Source organism: Apis mellifera, linkage group LG15 (assembly GCF_003254395.2).
Source record: "Apis mellifera strain DH4 linkage group LG15, Amel_HAv3.1, whole genome shotgun sequence".
NCBI classification, from domain to species: Eukaryota; Metazoa; Arthropoda; class Insecta; order Hymenoptera; family Apidae; genus Apis; species Apis mellifera.
The window spans coordinates 965,236-987,256 of NC_037652.1; the positions used below are offsets into that span (position 1 = coordinate 965,236).

Here is a 22,021-nt window from a genome sequence, read left to right on the forward strand (position 1 = left end):
ATTTTAAAGCAAGGAATCAAGATATTGGAAAATTCCAAATAAATAAAAAATAAGTGATATATTGTATACCTAAAGATTGTCCATCATTTCGGAAAGGGTCAGCCTGGAGGTGGACATTGTAACGCCACTGTCGCTGCTGCTTTGCACGCTGCTGTGATCATCGGTGTCCGATTGATTGCTCGTATAACCGATAACATCTACTTCATCTGTAATCATAAAATAAAGAAAGTATATAAATAAGCGTATTTTTAAAAATTGAGAAATAAATTTTATTAATATAAAATCCATTTAAAACAAATTTTGATATTTTTTTCATTCTAAAAAATTAGAAATAATATAAACAAAATTATTATTTCTTAAAAATAATTAACTTCATTATAATCTACAATTTTATAGTATAAAATCATTATAAAAAGAAATAAAAGATATTTTAGTGTATTCAAATTTAAAATTTGAAACTCAAATAAAATGCAAACTTAAAATGCAAACTTCAAAATTCAAAATCTATTCAAAATCCGAAATATAAAAATTATTATTTAAAATTATTACTCGAAAATAAAGAATATAAAATCAATAATTCAAAACTTGATATCCAGAACTTAAAATCCGAAATTTAAAATCGATAATAGAATTCAAAACCAAAATTCAAAATAAAAAACCAGAATCCATAATCCAGAATCTTGAAATTTAAAATCCAGAACCTAGCATCCAAAACTAAAAATTTATAATGTATTCAATATTTTAAATTCAGAATTCAAAATTTAAAAACCAAAATAAAACTCAAAACATTAAATCCAGAATATACAATCATACAAATTAACATACAATCCAAAATTCATCATTTCTATATTCTAATTCAATAATGAAAATTTCCTCTTACTTCTATATCTGTTTTTATCTTTTAATATTAATCTTTTAATTCAATATTTATATTATACAATGATAAATTTCCATGTATCAAAAATTGTTTGCTATATTTCCCATTTTCACTATTGGCTTTGACAGAAAATGATTGATCGCTTCAATCTTACCAATCAACGACCAAACCATTAAATAGCGATTAGAGCTGTCAAAAGCACAAAAACAGACTTTCCCAATTCGATTCTTTCAATAGCATTAGACACTTAACGATTCGAACGATCGGATAATTTCCAGACACTCACGTCGAATACAATTGAATAGCTCTTGTCATACACGGTAATAGGAAGCCAGACCGTCGTTAGATAATTTAAAAAACGCAGGTGTGCAGGACGTGGCCGTAGTAAATTGTAGACGAGATCGGACAGCTGTGGCTCGTAAATATAAAAGCGCGCTGCAACAATTTCCGCGATTTTGGGGATGTCCGCGCGAATTCCGTCAAAATCGATATACACAAACGGGGCTAACACGTTTTCGGAAATATTGGCCGGCGCTGGTGATGGGATCAAATTCAATAAAAGCTTAATTAAATCTGAATCAAATCAAATAAATCTGATATCGAATCAAATTCGATAATTGTTAATAAAAAATTATTATCTTTCGATTTTGATAATTTTTTAAATATAGTCAAGGTCATTAGTTTAAATAATATTGTGAAGATTTTATTAAACAATATTTTATTTAACAATCATTGTTCATTAAAAAATTATTAACAAAAATATTTCTTTAATAAAAAAAATAATTGAGATAGGGTAAATTAATTTTGATCAGATTTATTGCTACAGATAATTGATGAAAGTTAAAAAAATTAACCCAAATCTGCAATTATTTAATGCAAATGATTAAATTGACTAACAATTAAATGTTTTTTTATTTAATTTTAATTTGAATTTTAAAATTAATTTTAAAATTAATATAAATTAATTACTATTAAATTTATTTAATTTTCATAATTTATATTGGTATAATATATACATATTAATAATTTTTTAATAAAAAAGAACCTAAGCTAATCTAATCTAACTTAAATTGTTTTTAGTAAATATATAATAAAATATATTTTTAGTAAATAACGATTGTCAAGTAAAATTTTTATAATATTATTCAGTGTGATAATTTTGATAATATATTGAAAAGTCATTGAAATTGAAGAATGATTTGTAAATATTTATTTTAAATTCAATATAAAAGATTATAAATATATAATGTCATAATATTATATGTATAAATATTATTCGAATACTATTAGAAGGAAAATAATAAGTTCATTTATCAATTTGTTATATCAAAGTATTTAAAAATTTTTCATTTTAGTTAATTTCAAAATATTAATAAATCATTCTAAATTTATTCACTTTTTTTATAAATTTTTTTAATGAATTTAAGTATATGTAAATTAAAGAATATATAAGAGAAAGTTATGCTACAAAATGAATTGGAAATTTTTTTATTAATTTTTGCAACTATTGATATTTAATTACTATTAATTCTTTGATTTAATTACATAAAAAATTCCTGTAATTATGTAAATGATTTTCTTTTGTATTTTAATTGATATGCAAGAGAGAATTATCTTACTTGGAAATTTTGTTTAATGTTTCTAATTATTAAATAATATTTTGTAAAGAATAATGAAAGAAAATTGAAGAATATAATATCTATTATTATTTATTCTATCTATATATTATGTAATATTTATAAGAATTATTTATTATATATAATTTATATATATATATATATTATAAATATATAATTATATATATATATATATATATATATATATATATATAATTTTTATGAAAATTAAGATTAAAAGATTAAACAAAGTTTTATTTCTAAGTAAAAACAAGAAACAAAGTATTCTTGTTTAATTCAATTATTTATTTATTTAGTGTTAATTTATTATGAATCAATTAATATAATATTTAAATGATACGTAATATATGAATAAAATTAAAATATAATCAATTTAAATAATGAATTATAAATAAACTTTTGAATTTAATGCAATTAATATGCAATTAAATAATTATATTATTATATTATTAATAATAATAATTAAATACAAATAAAATATGATTCATGATTATTTCAAATTTATATATTTATATTTTTTTTAAATTATATAATTTTCATAAATTTAAATTTTTTATAAATTATATAATATAAATTTACTTATTTTTAATTCTAAAATTTTATTTCTTAGTTTATCAAATTTTATTTCATTAAATTTTAAGGAATAGATTTGTAGTATTTTTAAAATAACTATTATTATTTAAAAATATATAATTAGATATTATTTACTAAATAATTTTTAATTTATTAAAATATATAACTATTTTAAAATATAAATTGAATGATTTATAAATAATAATTGTATTTCACATTAAATTGTATGTAAATTATTTATTTTTTTAATATTTTTCTGAAATGGATTTATAATTTTTTATAACGTGTCATACAAGTTTTTGTAGATACATTTCGAATCTCAAAATAAGTACTTACCAGTTTTGAAAATTATAAATACTTATAACTACTTTGATGTTAAAATGAATCGATTATATCGATATTATAAATAATATATTATGAATAAATATATATAAATATATATAAGTATCATATATTAATAAAATATATAAAAATAATTATTTATTTATGTATTTATTTATTTGTAAGTATTAAATCCATTTGAAACAATTACAATATATAGAAAAATATAGAAAGATATTATCAAAGAATGATAAAACACACAATGTATAAATAATAGTTATTGGAGATAATTGTTAAATAATATAGAAATTAATTACTTTAATTATAAGCAATAATATTAACCAAAAAAAAATTATGAGAGTTAAAAAAGTATTTTATTGAATTTTTACAATAAATTAAAAAATATTGTATAAAATGTGTTTAAATATATTTTAATTTTTAAAAATAATATAGTATCATTAAAAACAAAAATATATAATAATATTTCTAAAAAATTAAAGAAAGATAATATTATTTTATAAAACAGATATTTAGCCATTTGTTAGTGTAAATTAAATTATACATGAGAATTACAATATAGAATTACTTTCAAAGATAGTTAAAGATTAATTTTAAATAAATAGAAAATTTTTAGAATAAAAAATAGTCAAATTTTTAACATAGTCAACCAATATTTATTTAACTTTATTTAAAAATTATTTAACTTTATTTAATTTTATTTCTTCCATTTTTATAAGTATTTTCATAAATATTTTTATAAATATAAAATCATTAAAACACATTGAAATTATATGTTCACTCAAAAATCTTAGAACATTTTTTATTTTTAAAAATTTATAAAATTTCATAAATGATTAGTATTGTATGTGTTTTTCTTTTCTTTTTCAATTTATTAATACTTTATCTTAATATTACTTATATTAATATTATATCTTATACTTTTTTTATATCAAATAAAAAACTATTATTATAAATAAAATAATATTTTCAAATTTTTTAAAAACCATTTGATTTTTTTAAATTTAAAATCAGTGTATCTGAATGAGCCTATTTCTAAAAAAATAGACTCATTTAATTCAGATGATTTGAGTTTACTTGAAAATATCATTTCTTTTTCCAAAATACTCATAAAAGATTTAAATTTATTTTGTCTATAAACGATTAAATATACTTGCGACAGATTTCATCCCATCACTAAGCAGTACAAGATTTTCCTATACATGTACCTTCAATAATTCCGTTCCCGAAATGCCAGCCAATTTTCGTATTTTACCATTTCGTGAAAGTGCTCCTCTCATCGGATATGCACGCGCGTTCTATCTCCTGCCGCATCACCCCTTGCGAATTTTCGTTGATTCTATGTAATCCTAGCACACGTTATCCATTCTCTGTATTGGCATAATGGAGAAAAAATATGACGGAGAAAGAGGAAGAATTTTCTTTGGTTTTCTGACTCGAATCGAACTGGACACACTTAGGAGGTTTGTTTAATTAAAGAAATATAGAGGTAAAATGATAAAAGTTTAAGAGGGAAGATAGAATGAATATGTTGTATAAATGTTAGAAATAGAATATAAGATTTGCAAGGTTTTCTTTGGAATTGGTATGTTTACGAGAATAGAATGAAATAAACCAGAAAAATTTTTTTCTATTTATGGCTTCTAATAATGAATGAAATTCATTTCTATAATGATAAATTTTAATTTCATTAAAAAATTCGTTAATCTGCCGCAAATTACTTAAAAATTATTATTTTCATTGTTTTGATTAATTTTCTTTTCAATTAAATAATTTATAGTAATATAATTTTTATTTTTAATAAATAATTGATAAATAATTGGATAATGAAATGTAATTTAAATTTATATTAAAGAATAGATTAAAGAAAATTATTATTAATTTTATACATATTTTTAATTTCTTATATTTAAAAATTTATATTGAAAAACTATTCTTTATATTTATTTTAAAATACTAATAAATTTATAATATATTATAAAAGAAATATTATAATTGATGATATAATTAAAAAAATAATTAATATAATTAATAATTTAAAAAATTTTTAAATTATAAAATTAAAATATGCTTAAAAAGTAAGAAATTAAAATTTTAGAATCTTTGTGATACTTCAAAAATATATTTTGTAAAAATTATCTTTTGTATGCGTATAAAAAAATTAAAGTTTTTTAAAAAAAAAATTAAAAAATAATCGCATTAATTTTTTATTTTATTCTATTTATATTTATCTTTATCGAGTCATTCGAATTCTTGCTTATTTCAAATGAAATTCTTATCAAAATTAATTTTTGATAATATTTTAACTATATTATAATTTAATTTTCTTAAAATTTAAATTATAAACAATGATATATTGAAATTGAAACGAATCATTATTCAAAATAATTATTTTTTAAATGAGAAAATAAACAAATTTATCTCGAAATTGTTCATGAAGATTTGAAACTTAATTACGAATAATTCATTATAAAAATAAAAATTTATATTTACATTATTATATATATTACATATTTACATTATTATATATATTACATATTTACATTATTATTTCAAAATTTTACGAAGTTCATTTAAAGATCTTTACAAAGAGTTATTAAGTCATATTATTAATATTGAAATTCATTTGAAAAAGGAGTTATTATATTTGATATATAAATCATTCAAATGTCAAAAAAACTTATATTATTACGATTCATTAAAAATTAAGAAGAATTATTCATCTGATTGAAATTCAAAGTTGTTTGAATCAATAAAGTATTCAAGATATTTATTCGTTCTTATTAAGATCATTAAAAATCAAAATCATTTCATTGATATTCAAAAAAAATTATCAAAGTCAAAATTATTTGATGATTGTCATTAAAGATATAATCTTTAAAATCGTATTATATATAACATTCAAGATGATTTAAAAATCAAAAAATCTTATTAAATTATTAAAATCTTATTATATTAGTCAATGATGAAGAAACGAAAATTATTCAAATCATATTACAAATCATCACAAACGTTTCACCATCGAAGCATCATAAACCAAAATCACAAAATCAGCAATTGTCTCATCTCGAATTAGCCCGATATCTTTTTAGCTGCCATATTTCACGTTCGAAAAAAAACCACCATGAACCAGTATTTCGTGAAACTTTCTTCCAAGGGGATGATCAATTTATCGTCGAATCACCTTATGGTGTTATCCGAAAATACCCTCGGCAATAACCATAAACCATTTCGCGGGTAACTTTCTTCTCCCTGTTCGAAATAAGGGACTGCCAGGGATAACGGGTCTACACAAGCAAGAGGGCGATTTTTGTCCTAAAAAATCCGTCGATCTTTTATAGCTCGTCTCCTTGACCTATAACAACAACTTTCCTCAGTCGTTGGACGGGAAACGCGAGGCACGGGGAATTTTATGAATCGTAACTCGCGACGAGCAAGTGGGAGTCGCATCAAAGTCTCGTTAAACTAGTTTGACGCGAATCGACCGATCCTTGACCTCTCTTTCTCTCTTTTCCTCCTTCTTTCTCGTGCATCGAAGTCGTTTACCGAATTCTACGACGTGAGCGTGCAACATGCGAAACTTTTTATCGTTTTTCGTATATCGTATGTTAGATTATGCAAGTATACTGTGTAAATCGTCACCGAGAATATTAGATACTATTGGAAGAAGAAATATTGTATATAAATATATAACTTGAAATTGCTTTTGGAGAATGCACGAATTGATTAGGGTTTTGATGTTAACATTTGAAACAATATTATTAATTAATTAAATTGATATATGTAGAAATTATTTAATATACAGAATGTCCCAAGATTTTCTGTAAATTTCGAATGCTACATTAAAAAAATAATGTAATTTAGAAAAGCGCATAAAATTTTTTATTGATACTATTAACTAAGTTTAAGTATAATTTAACTATATTATTATTTTAAAAAAAGATAAAAATTTGAATATTTAAGAAAAAGTAAAATTAATAGATTATTAAAAAAAATTAATAGATTAATAAATAAATATATAACTATTAGGATAGTAATTATTAATTACATAATATTAGTATTATAAATCAACTATCATAATATTAAATTAACAAAATATGAAATTGTTGTAAATATTATAGACATATGTATTATAAATATTTTCATTTCATTGTAATTTTGTTTAATATCTTCTACAAGTCGTATATATCATATATTTATAAAATAAAAGAATCTAACTTTATGATATAATTTACTATTATAATAAAGTATATAGAAAATATATCAACAATAAATGAAATATGCAATAAATATATCAACAAATAAATTTAATATTATGCATTTTACTTTGTTTTGTTTTTATTATTATGTTTTTCAACTTTTTTATATTTTTGATATAATATTTCTAACTTTTTGTGTATTTCTTGTATTATATGATATTTTAATTTTATTTTTTTTCAAGAATTATAAAGATCTTTATAAACGTTTATAGTAAAACATCTAATATAATATATATATATATATATATATATATATATATATATATATATATATATATATATATTATATTAGATGACTAATTCTATATAATATGATATAATTAAATATTATCATATTACTATTATATAAATACATTTATCACATATATGATATATTTATATTCTTTAGACACATCAGAAAAAAATATATTTCTATAATTATTAATTACTAATTACTATTTTTTAATAATTACTAATTAACAACAAATAATAATTTTTTTAAAATTAACTTAAGAAAAATGATTAAAGATTAATTTTCGTGAATTTTCAATTTTTTGTTATAAAATTATATATTTCATTGTATCATCAGAAAAATTTTTCTCATAATGAATCTGATTAAGAAAAAGTTAAATGTCGACGAGTTCCATGTTCGTGAAATAAGATATTATTCTCATATCGTCTATGCGTGCACAGAAACGGATTAAAATAGTGCAAGACCTCTAACCTGTTATTTTAATATATGTATACTTTTCATTATGTTTGTGAAAAGTTACTTTAATTATGTATCTTACTTGCGAATCAAATGAAAAGTAAATTAAAATGAAATGTGAATAGAAAATAGAACAAGCGAATAAAAAAATCTGAAATCTGATTTCAGTCAAATTACAAATGAAAAAAATTATGTGTTATGTTAATTCGAAAAATAAGGTTGAGTCATGCAATGCGAATATGATAAGAAAATTAAAACAAAATTATAATAAATATTTTTAGATCGCAAAAAAGATATGATAAGTCATTTTTAGATTTTAATATATTATTTTAATACTATTAGATCATATGTATAAAAAATTTTTTTTTAAATGAACAATTATGTGATCATGAAAAAAAACTCCAAAGATTTAAATATATATTTTTTTGTTATGTTATTCATACTTTGATCTCATAATTTTATAAAAAATAAAAAAAATATATATAATAAAATTATTTGTTTATAATTATTATATTTTTATGATATTTTTTTATTATAATTTTTCTTTTATTATAACATCTCTTTAAAGCAATATTAAATTTTTCTTTTCTTTATAACATTTATATTTTTATTAATTGATTATAAATTTTTTCACTAGTAAAAAAATTATATTAAGAATGATATTTATGTATTATTTTTAATATTAGTTCACAATAATTTCCAATTTCTTTTTTGAAATTTTATACTAATTATTTATTAATTCAAAAAATTTTAATTTATAAAATTTAGAGATGAATCAAAATTTAATATTTAAATTCGTCAAATTTAAATCCGAAAATTCATAAACTTTCTGCAAGCTAAATGATTATTATTACTTAGATGATTACAAGTCTAGTTTAAAAAATTACAGAAATCAAAATTTACTAAATTTTAAATTTTGACAAAATAATTAAAAAAAAAAGAAAAAATAAACATTCTGAATTTCGAGAGTTTTAAATTACAAAAATAATAAAAAGTTTCGAAAAAACAAGACTTTTTTAAATTTTAAAGATTTTGAAATTTGAATTTTTCATGTCTAATAAAATTCACATACCATATGTAAAAATCACAAAAATCGTATTAAAATATTTAATAAATTAATTTCTATTTAATAATTATAAATATTTAATAATTTCTTTTCAATAAAAATAATTTAATTGAACAAAATTTCATATTAATATTTCCATTAAAACTCCCATAAAAAACTTATTTAAGTAACGATTCTTGATGATCCTTGATGATTCTTGATATCAACGCGAGACAATATCCTCCATTCACGCTTCGCAATACATTTCCATCTGGAAAAAACGTAACTTACCACGAGCCCTAACCAACAACCTAATTACCAATGCTCATTTTCCAGAGCAGTGAAACGTTTTACGGCTCGAGCTGTAAGCGTACTAAACCGGTACTCTTTACGATGTCGCATCGGTATATTTTAAGATGTCTACTGTCTCGCATAAATTACCTGTAACATAATTAACAGCATCTCCTGTATGGATTACGTGATATGGAGATTAAGTTCGTACATAATTGCGTAATTAATATTATAGAAACGCATACACATGCATATTGATACATGTCGCGATGCATGATCACGATGATAGTGAGGAACTCGAGTGCATAATATGTTGAAATAGAGAAATATTCTTGATGTAGAATATCTCTGAAAATTTTTGATTCAATAAAGATTTTAAAGACACTTGGTACATATTGGTTATCTTAATCATATATTCTATGAATTTTCTTATTTGTTTTCCAATTAATTAACATTTCTTGTTAAAAATGGTTGATTCTTAAAGTCTATAAAATTTTGAATGAAATGTTAATATATTTTGATATGATAAAATTAGATAGAAATTTTCGAAAATAGAGTTCTATATAAAAAAATTTGATTCATTTTTCAAACCAAGAATCATCTCTTTTTTAGATTTATCATGATTTGGAGACATATTGTATGCATATGTATATTATTACTATATAAATTATAATTATAATGGAAACAATTTTAACTTTTTCATTTATTTCTATTTCTTAATTAATTAATATCATCTATTTCTTAATTAATTAATAGACATTGTTGATCTTAACAGTATATATTTTCTAGTATTAGACTATTTAATATCTGAACAAAATAAATTGTGTCGAAATATAATTATATATATTCAAATATATTCAATAAATTTTCAAACTTGATTTTCTCATAAATTCATGAGTTTTTTCAAAAGCTTGAAAAAATTTAATTTTATATTTTCGACTTATTTTTAAATCAATTTTATTACAATTTCAAAACCATTCTGTATATATATTATAATTGTGCCCAAAGCGATTCTTGATCTCATTGCGCGCATGCGCGTTTACATGGAAATAGTCGATATTGAACTTGGCGATCAGTGTCACAATGAACGGCCCTTAAGGCGATGTACGTCATCGTTTGAACGCCATCGAGCCGTTCTCTCGATAAAATATAACTACCTACGCGTTGTATGTATGTATATGTGTATTATACTTGATGTGTTATGTATATGGAATGGATGTAGGAAGATAAAATGATGAGTTGGAGAGAAAATAAAAAATCATTAAAAAAAATAAGAATAATATAATACTATAATAGTGTATCGAGGAAGAAAATTTTCAAACAATATATAATTCAACTTCATAATATGAATCTGTTTAATTAGAATTATATAAAATTAATGAGATAAAAAAAATAATATAATAGATTAATAAAATGATATTTCAAATATAAATTTAATATTGCTCATATGAATAAATTGAGGAACTTGGTGAAATAGGCATAGATTGTGTAGCACTTTTGACTTTATTATATCATTTTCGTTTGTTCATTCCATTATTTCTTAATGTATAATATATAATGTATTTCATTAGATATTTTTCGTGTCAATTAAAAAAAAAAAAATTTGATTCTTAAAAACATAAAATTTCCTTTAATTTATTTTTTCCTCTTATTTAATTCATAATTCAGATAATTGAAAATATGTAATACGTAACCTTAAAATTCGAATTTATATAAAGAAAAAACTATGAATTAACTATGAAATTAATCATATGATTCTTTAAATGTTCAAATTGTTTATATGAATAAATTATGATTAATCTATACAAATTATTTCTTTATTATTATTAGATAAAATCATAGATAATAATATTAAAGAATTTGTGAATTATAAATTATTAGTATATATAATAATATTCATGAATTTTTTTCAAAAAACAATAATAAGATTTTATGAATGCATTTTTACAAGTTCTTTTATATAATAATCTACCTAATAATATTAACAAGTTGTAAATTACAAATTATAAACTTTTTTAAATAATTTTATATAATATAAAATAAATAATCAAATGTTTTATAATAAAACAAATTTTTATCCGATAATATAATTTAGAAATTATAATTTGTTGGCTAACTAAAATGATTAAATTATTGCGCAAGATAATTTAGATGAATCTCATAAATAAAAATTAAAAAGTTAATTCATTTTAGAGATCACTAACGGTCAATTATAATAATAATAATGATTTTGATTTTGTTTTTTAATGAACAAAATATATCGAATTTATTAAATTAAATTTGAACTGAATTAAATATTATTTTCAATATTAATATTAATTGCTAAATATAAACTAAATATTATTTTCAAGACTATTGAAATATTGAAAAATATTGAAAATCTTATTAAGATCTTTATTTATAACAACTAAAAACAGATAAAAAATGCAACAATTCAATTTCCCAATTTTGTGATTAAAAAATAATTAATAATAATGATAATTTATCCGGATAACTTCGAGCAACATATGTGTTATCTACGAGTCAATACAATCAAAAGAATTTATATGATGAAGAATATAAAGAAACGAGATAAAAGAAAACAGAAAATATATTAACAGAATTGAAAGAGAGAGAAAAATTTAAAGAACCACTGGAAAAAAATAAAAGAAAAAGTTTAGGATCGAAATGGAAAAATTAGAGAAGAGGTATCGAACGAACCGAGAGAAACTTATTATGCACTTATATAAGGGAGGAACCCAATAGAACGTGACAAAAAAAGAGCTAAAGAGAAGAATGAAAAAATACAAAGGAGAAGAATAAGCAAGACGAAGGAAGAATTGGTTAAGGTAAAGAGAGAAATACATATAAAAACAAATAGAAAGATAGAATGAGGAGAAAAAAAATGTTCATGATGGCTACGCTTATGTTTAGTTTCACATATACAGTAATTTACAAAAATATTTGAACATTTTTTTATAGAGAAATTGATTCGAAAATTTTTATTTTTATAAAAATACGTTTATGTATAGCAATAACAATATATAATGGATTATAATTATGTAAATAAATATTTTTTCAAAAAATTTTTGAAGAGTAAAATCTATTCTGAATCTATTCTGAAAGTGTTTTTATTTTGAATATTGTTAATATTGTTAATTTTGAATATACTTTTGTCTGAGAATATTTTTTTATAACAAAATAATAATATATTAAAATTTGCAATATTTTTTATATTTAAAGTTTTCTATCTCATATCTTTACTATAATCTGACAAATAAAAAAAACAATGGAAATTAAAATTATATTAAAATTATGTTAAACTAACTTAATTAACTAACTAATAATAACAATTCTTAAGAAATAAAAATATAATTTTAAGGCACGAAAATAAATAATTTCGAGTGACTTAATCGAAATTTTGTCTTATGAAAATTTATTTTATATTTTATAAATATCTGTCATGATTGGGTCTAGTTTTGTGAAACATGATCTTGATATTCATATCTTTTAACAACTAAGTACTTTCGGAATCAACTTTTCAAATGCACATTTTTATTGTTAACAATTTTATTTACAGTGAATTCGAATATTTTTGTGAACCATTGTACATATACATTTATCGTTGCATTCGGTCACGTTATCCCGTTCGTATAAATTATCAGAAAGATTTTATCACCGTGCAGGCTTTATGGTTATGCCAGTCGGTGAACGAAATAAGAGTATATTTCGTTGGCTGTTTCGCCTCCTTAGCGTAACGTATAACCGTGAGCACAATGCCTGCTGGTACCAATAAGAAGTGTTTTGTCGACGAAACAAGCTGCCGGTTGATGCCTCCACGTTCTTGCACACGTGGCTTTCCATTCCGTCTTCCTTCGTTCTTCTACCTCTTAGAACTCACAAAATCATTAGATCTCGAGGGAAAGGCGACTTGACATCGACCACCAATCATCTTTCTGAAGTAATTTGTCAATTTCTTAAAGGACAACTCGGGAAAATTTATTGTTATTATGGGATGTACGATGTGGATTATGATTATAGAATAGTTTGTAGTTAAATGTATTGTGAAAATTATGAGGAAATGAAAAGGTATAAAAGATATATAGGTTAGAGAAATGAAAAGGTTACTAAAAAAAATTTTTAAAATTAAAATGTTATAAGAAATTTTTATTGGAATTTGACATTTTTGTGAGATTATTTTTATTGTTGATATTGTCGGAATAGAAAAATTACTAGAAAAGTTTTTTGATCATTTTTGAAAAGTATGATAGAAAATTTGATCGAAATTTGTAATATGTTATAATTATGAAGTTCATTGATAATTGAATTTGATACAAGATTTTTTATTCTATTTTATTCTATTTATTGAATATATTCCAAAAATAGCGATATAATATAGAAAAGGAAAGATAGGAAAGTTTTTGGATAATTAAAATGTTATAATATAATTTGGTTGGAATTTATTATTTGTTACAATATATTATTTTTGTGAGATTATTTTTATTATTATAAATAACTAAATATAACTATAATATTAGATTTCTTCTTCCTTTCTTTATACATTATATTATGCTACAGAAATAGTCGGAGTGAAAATTAGAAATTACTAAAAAAATTTTTTAAATGTTTAAAATATTATATATATTTATAAGTAACATATTTACTTATACATATTTATAAGTAAATGTATAAAATATAGGAATTTGATTGGAATTTGAATATATTATTGCGAGAGATAATTATAAGAGTTTTAATAGAATATAATATTATTTTTTTATTCAAATTATTTTATTGATACATAATTTAAAAATAGTGAATTTAACAATATATTTGTAAAACTATAAAATTTTAAAAATATTTACAACAAAATATTCATAAAATTTTTGAATTTTAGTGTTTTTTATGTAATTCATCAGATTATAAAACTTTAATAAAAAATTAAAAAATATGTAATTTATAAAATGTATTAATAATTTTTTAATTTTTAGTTTAACTGCTTTGAATATTCTTAATGTAATAAGGAATTTTGATAAAAATTTAATAAATAGCTATTAAGAAGAATTAAAATTCAAGAAAAAATCAATTTTTTAAATAATAAATAATTTTCTATTTAGAGGTATCTAATTAATTTATTAAATAATAATAATTTATTAAATTTCACTTCGTATTTAAAAGTATCGTAATTTTGTATTTACAAGTCGAGTCAAATTTTATTCTGGGTTAATTGCGAAGATAACCCTGGATAGAACTTCTGCAACGTTCGAGTGCTCGTTGAACCAAATTGGTTGTTCGGGTTGTTATTGACGTGCCTGTCATCCTCAGTGTGAATTTGAAGCAACTCTTATCGCGATATCTTTTTGAGTTAGAAGTATTTAATACGAACTATTTGAAATAAAAAAAAAAATTCTGAAATCTAATTCTATATCATAACAATATTGAATAAATTTCATTATTTTATTCTACAAAAAATTATTTTAATGATCATTTTTTTAATTTAACATCTTTAAATTAAAAAAACTTTATCTAAAAATTTCAAAACTGATATGTATGTTCCATTTTATTCAAATCAAAATTATTGATAAAAAAATTGTTCTATATAACTTCTTCTATATATTTATAAATTTTCAATTAAAAGAATTTTTTATTTTTTAGTTTTTTAATTTTTTAAACAAATTCTTTATTTTTAATGAAAATTTATAAATATAATATATAATATGATATATATTATACTTATACATGTTATACATAAAAACATAAAATCAATATTCAAATTTTCAATGCATTAAATAAAATAATAATAAATAAAATAACAGATAAAATAAAATAAAAAAAAATGTTTTTTAAATTATAAAATATTCAAAATTTATTATTATCGTGAAAAAATTTTCAAGTGAAATTTTTCAAATTTCAATTACCTTGAAAAAATACCAAAATTTTGATAATTCATTTTGATAATTCTTATAAATATTTTCTATAGACGAAAAAATTTCTCTATATATATGTAATCCATTGTAAATGTCTACATACATATAAATTTTCATTAAAATTATAATTATAATTTTTGGATTAGAATTTCTTCATAACATAATAAAAAAACATTTGCCTTTCCCCATGTGTATTTAAAAATTGCATTCAATTTCCTTTAATCTATGATCTTATAAGAAATTTCTTTAGATACAAATTCACCGCAAGTCGAGCCGTTTCACACAACTTGCACAAAGTCGAGATACCGGTTTTTAGACTCGACCGCGATTCTACTTATAAATTGCTGATTTACACGACCGCGATAATGCCATTACGACTGCGGCTTTCCTCGGCGAGCTTTTTGCCAATGGTCGCCGCAATCCGCAGCTTGGCTAAAAGGCGTTCTTCTCACGAAAACATGGCTCCTTTTTGCGTTTTCACCGTGACGGTTTAAACGATACATTCTCGTTTCTAGAAAACGCAAGAAATTCTTCTCGTGAACAGATTAAGGGATATTTTTCAACGATGCTCGACAGAAAAAAACGAAAATGGGACAGAAGCGAGTGGATATTTTAATTTCGAGTGAATATCAGTCAAAGTGTTCTATTCGTTTAAAGAGTGAGAACTTCGTTGCTGCAAAATTACATTTTAGAATCTGAGGGTATATTGTTAAGAAATAAAAGAAGAGTATATTCTAACATCATATATTGTAGAATTTAAATTTTTCATTGTAAAATTTACAATGTATAATGTACAATGTACAATTAATTTTAAATAATTAATGTAATTATTAATATATTTATATAATTTATATAAATTCATATAAATTATGCTTATCATAAGAAGAAATATTATATTACATGTAATAGTATTTATATAGATAATTGTTAAATTTATATATAATATTGATATAAATTTATTAAAAGATTTTGATTATTATGTAACTAAAATGTTTAAATATTTTTTTATGTTTAATTCAATTAAAAATTTTAATTTTTTAATTTTTAATTTTTAATTTTTGCCTTGTTTAAATCTATGAAATCTCTTCTCATTTGTATTTAAATTATAAAAGATCTTGTATATAATTAGAAAATATTGAAAATTAGTGAAATTTCAATTTATTTTATTTTATTTTATTTTATAAAATAATATATATAATGCTATAAAATATTTTATAAATTTCATTTATTTTATTATTTCTTTATTAAATTTCTATTTATCTATATATAATTCAGCGTCACTATTCTTGATTTAATAATCCAGAATGAAAGAACGATTAATTAATTAATATTACTTAATACTTATTGAATGTGTAATTCTAATTAGAATTAATATTTTAAATTTAATTTAATTTAATTTCCTTCAAAAGTGAATCTAATTAATTTATAACTCACTAATATTATTTATTACTTATTAATATTATTATAGTATAATTAAATATTTAATAACAGAGTGTCTATGACCTAAGCAATTTTTAAATATTCGAATTAAAAATTCCAATAGAAAATGATATAAATCAAAACAAAAAATATTAAATAATAATGAAAACTTATTTGCGATTTTATTCTTTAAAACAAAGTTAATTTATCTTAATAACCAGCATTCAGATAACTTTTATCCCACCCATAGTACTCGTCGATAATGACTCTCCTTGACACCAAAATTGAGTATTATCAAAATAAATTCTTATTCGTATAAAGTTTTTATTTTACTTTTTATTATTATTTTTTTTTTATCTTAAATAATGTAATTTGAATATTATCAATACAAATTTTTAATATCTGTTATTTTATTTGTTATTTGATTTCATTCAGAAAGATAATAAATAGAATTTCTATTCCTTAAAACTCTTCTTTCATTTACATTTAACATAAGTAATTTTAATACTTTTTTCATCATTTTAATTTATGTTTTATACGAGAATTTTATTACTTGTTATGTATTATTTTCTATTATTATAGAAAAAAATCAAATATTTATAATCAAAAATTTATAAATAAATCATTAAAATAATTTATTTCTCTAAATATGATTTTAAAATTCATTTGGACCATTATTTCAAATGAATATATTTTTCGTTTTATTTGAAATTTTTTATCGATATTACTTATTTTATTTATTTTAACGAAATAAAAATATTTCTTATAATATTCGAAATAATTATTATTTTTATTTCAACAAAGAATATCAAATTATGCTCGACCTCTCTTATTTATCGAACGAAACGAAAATGCGAGATTTGCGTTTTAGTAATCTCATCATCACTATGTCCCAAATCAATGTCTAATGTCTATCTTTAACGTACTGTTCGATCTCGTGCGGGAAACGCATCGACGACAAAAATAATTGTAAACAAGCCGAAGGCACTCCTTACATCATGACGCAACGAGAAGTATTTGTTTGGCCAAGTCGTGGCTACGATTAAATGGAGGCGGATAGCAGTGGAGGATGATGGGAAAAAGCGAGAGTGCTTTACTCTCTTTCTTTCTATCTTCTCTTTTCTCTCTCTCTCTTTAGAGAGGAAAGTGTGTCGGCGACCGAAAATAATCCCAGTCGGTGGTTCGTTAAAAATATTTTCAACTCGAGACCTCGTCGAGCGTTCTACCAAGAAAAACATCATTATATCAATGATATGGCGTCGTCGGTGCAGCGTGAAATATTTTTCTTTTGATTGCGCGTTGATAATGCAATAGAATTTTCATTGTTCGAACATCCATTATAAATATCTTAAAGATCCACTTGAGAATAAAATTATCGTTCTCATCACTATGTTGAGAGTAATTGTTTGAGAGCGAGAATATTTTAGATTGTTCTCAAGTGGATGCAACATAGCTAATTGGATAGCTAACTTTGCAATTTTAATATTTTGAGAGTAGATGACGCCGAGAATCGATAGTTGACAAACGATAAAGAAACAAACATAAACTTGAAATGACAAAGAGAGAAAAAGCAGAGAATTTTTATTTCTATTGGATAGAACTCGGAGAATAAAAATTTCTTAAGTTTTATAAATAATGTAATAATAGCTATTAATACATGTAATAACTATTCAAGCTAGTTAACTCTTCTATGATTTTTCATGATAATTATTTATTTAAAAATATATTATTAAAAATTACATTTAAAAATCAATTTTACATTGATTTATATTGATTTTTATTTTTTGTGAAAATTGACATATAAATACTGAATATATTTTAAATTTTATTATATGAAATTACATAAAATTGAATATTTAAATCGATCTTTGATATATGTACAATATATTAAATGCATATAAATACAATATATTATACAATATATCATATGTACAATAGATGGCAAATATCACAGAAGTTAAGCATTAACAATAATCTTAATTCAATGGATATGATCAATGGAAACATATGAATTTGTACGTAGAAACACGAGATGATCATTTGGTTATTATAAATCAATACAAAACATAATTTAAGATAAATAATTATTGAAAATCAAATAGTTTAAATATGATATTAACTTTATTTTTCATATCTTAAAAAGAATGAGAGATCATCATTATTTCAAAAATCAATCCATAGTCTAATATTTTTTGTTCAAAATTATTTTATAGTATAACATATTAGCAAAGTTTGTTTCATTTTAAATTATTTTATATAAAAAAATAACATGAAAATTGAATTATTGCAAAGTCAAACAAAATATTAATAATATTTTAATCTAAAAAGTAAATGCATAAAAGTCAATATCACATAATATATGTATAAGTAAAGTTACTAAAGCACAACTTTGCAATATATATATATATATATATATATAAAATATTATAACAATGATGGCACTTTCGATAATTTCTAATATAAAAATAAATCAATTGTGAGAATAATGAATTCTATAAAATTTATTTAATTTAATTTTGATCTATCTTAATAAATAAATTATTAATTTTTAATATAGTATTTACAGAGAGAGACAAAGTTTTCATATAATGTTTTACAAAAAAATTTACTAAATCTTAAAAAGTTTGATTTTAATATAAGTTTATATGGAATATATAATGAATATATATTATATTATATATAGAGCAATTTTTTTTCAATAAGAAATTTTTTTCTAATGAAATCAATTCCATAAGTTTTACTATTTTCTCAAATTTTAAATATAATTTTTCTTAAGAATTTTTTTACAACTAAATAATAGCGCTAAATTCTGAATATTTTATAATTTAGAGTTTTCCTATACTTTGCAATTTATTACAAAATTTTATTCAATTATAATTTTTAAGTTAGATTAAGTTATATTTTAAATATACTTTTTCATTCAAAATTCTTTTAAAAGTATCTCTAATTTCTTCTAAAGTTATATTCAATATAACTTCGTTTTTTAAATATCAAATATATTAAAATAGTTTCAAATTATATTTATCAGCAGCATAGAAATAAAAGTATTTCGAAAAATTTTATTAGATGTTCTAAGATTCTTTACTTAACTTTCAATCAATATATCATTAATAATACCAATATATTATAATGTATTATATCATGGAAAATTCTCTAATCTCGAACACTCCTCCATCATTCTAACGCGTTCAATTTACCGGAAACGACGTATCCAAAACATTAGTCAAAATTTTCCAGCAACGTTTCTCGACCGTTTCCTCATAAAACACACCATCGATCCGAATAAAACAAGGAAAAAAAAAAGAAAGAAAGAAAAGAAAAGGAGAGTAACGTCGGTTATGAAACATCGTAATGGCGGGAAATTTCTCAATCCGTCTACGAAATATAGATTTCAAAGTAAGTAAATTTTTACACCGGGTTGCCTTTCGCGAAACTTTTCAGACACGGTTGCAGGGACGTTGTACCTCTCCCACGTATCTTGATTTTCCTCCAGGCGCGTTTAAATCAACGCAAACGATCGGAAAAAGCACTTCCCACGGTTTATAGAAGAGATAGCACACATACCCGGCAGTCCAAACACGTATTAACTCTTCCCATTTTGACTAATTTATAGCTTGGGAGATCGCCAGCTATGGTGGATACGTTTACATTCTGACATTTATTCCGTGGATTTTTACCCATTTGCCAGGAGGTATTGCGAGAGAGAGAGAGAGAGAGAGAGAGAGAGAGAGAGAGAGAGAGAGAGAGAGAGAGAAATGTCATTGGAACGAACGAAAGCCACTCGTATAGATAGATATCGGGGTAATGTGTTACAAATCTCCGCAGTTCTATCTTGCTTCGTTATTTCCCGTTTTTGAGGTATTCTGATATTGATCTTTAGTTAACTAGAGATTAATTACTCTATTAGACGTATCAAAGTTTAATGCCAATTGTGTGATAATTAATGTCATGTTCCTTTTTGACATACTTAATAAGAAATTTATTTATACATACACTTCTCATATTAATATATTCATAAGTCATTGCATAATTATTAATTTTAAATATAAATTTGTTATTAATAATTATTATTAATTTATAAATTTGTTTCTTTGTTGAGGATAAAAATACTTTTGATTATTTGTTTAACATTTTTTTTGCAGTTGAAAGTTGTATAAAATTTAAGAAAATAAAAATATTTAGAGCATTATGATAAATTAAATTTTCATATTATTTTGATAAAGAAATTTTTTTTTTAACTTTCTTTATTATATTAAATCTTAATTTTATAAAATTTGAAAAATGGAATTATTTATAAAAAATTTATTTAATATAAATATTTGATAAATTAAATTTTTCTTTAAAATATGGAAATTTTATTTTTAAATTATTATTGTAAATTAAAATTACATGATGAATTATCTATTATCCTAAAATATTTTTTATATTTTAATATAACAATATAAGAATTAATCTATTTTCATTATTATATATTTTTGGATAATGAAAAAATTAAAATTAAAATCATTATTATTATTATTATTGTTTTTTAAAATTATTAAAAATAGTATTTTCTTATAATATAAACAATAAATTAGTATTGATATCAAAAATGATGATAAATCAATTCGACTTTAGAAAAAGTATAATATTATAAAATGCCATTGATAAAAATATCGAAAAAAAAATTTTTTCGGAATATTTTATAATAAAAATTAATATTTTATATTTATTTAGCTTCTAAATTATTTAAAGATCAATTTTTCAATTTGGACTAATACATAAAAATATGAAAATATAAAAAATTTCTAAATTTAAAAAAGTTCTAAATTTAAAAAATTATTAAATAACAATATCTTCTTAATAGTTTTGAACTTGTTATCATTTTATTCCAGTTATTTTTCATAAACAGATCAAATTTAAATCAAATTTGTATATAAAAAGATGTATTATCATTTTGTTCTGGATTAATAATCTAATTAAAATATAGAATAGATATCTTGGTTATTTA

General features: G+C 21.0%; 1 protein-coding gene across 6 annotated transcripts in view; it reads right to left on the reverse strand.

Annotated features, from left to right (window-relative positions):
* Positions 1–22,021, reverse strand: part of Mad (MAX dimerization protein) — a 409,447-nt gene that overhangs the window by 14,215 nt on the left and 373,211 nt on the right. For all 6 annotated transcript variants that reach the window (XM_026445284.1, XM_026445282.1, XM_026445281.1 and 3 more), the window contains 1 exon segment: positions 70–206. In XM_026445284.1, coding sequence (XP_026301069.1) covers positions 70–206 — 137 coding nt within the window.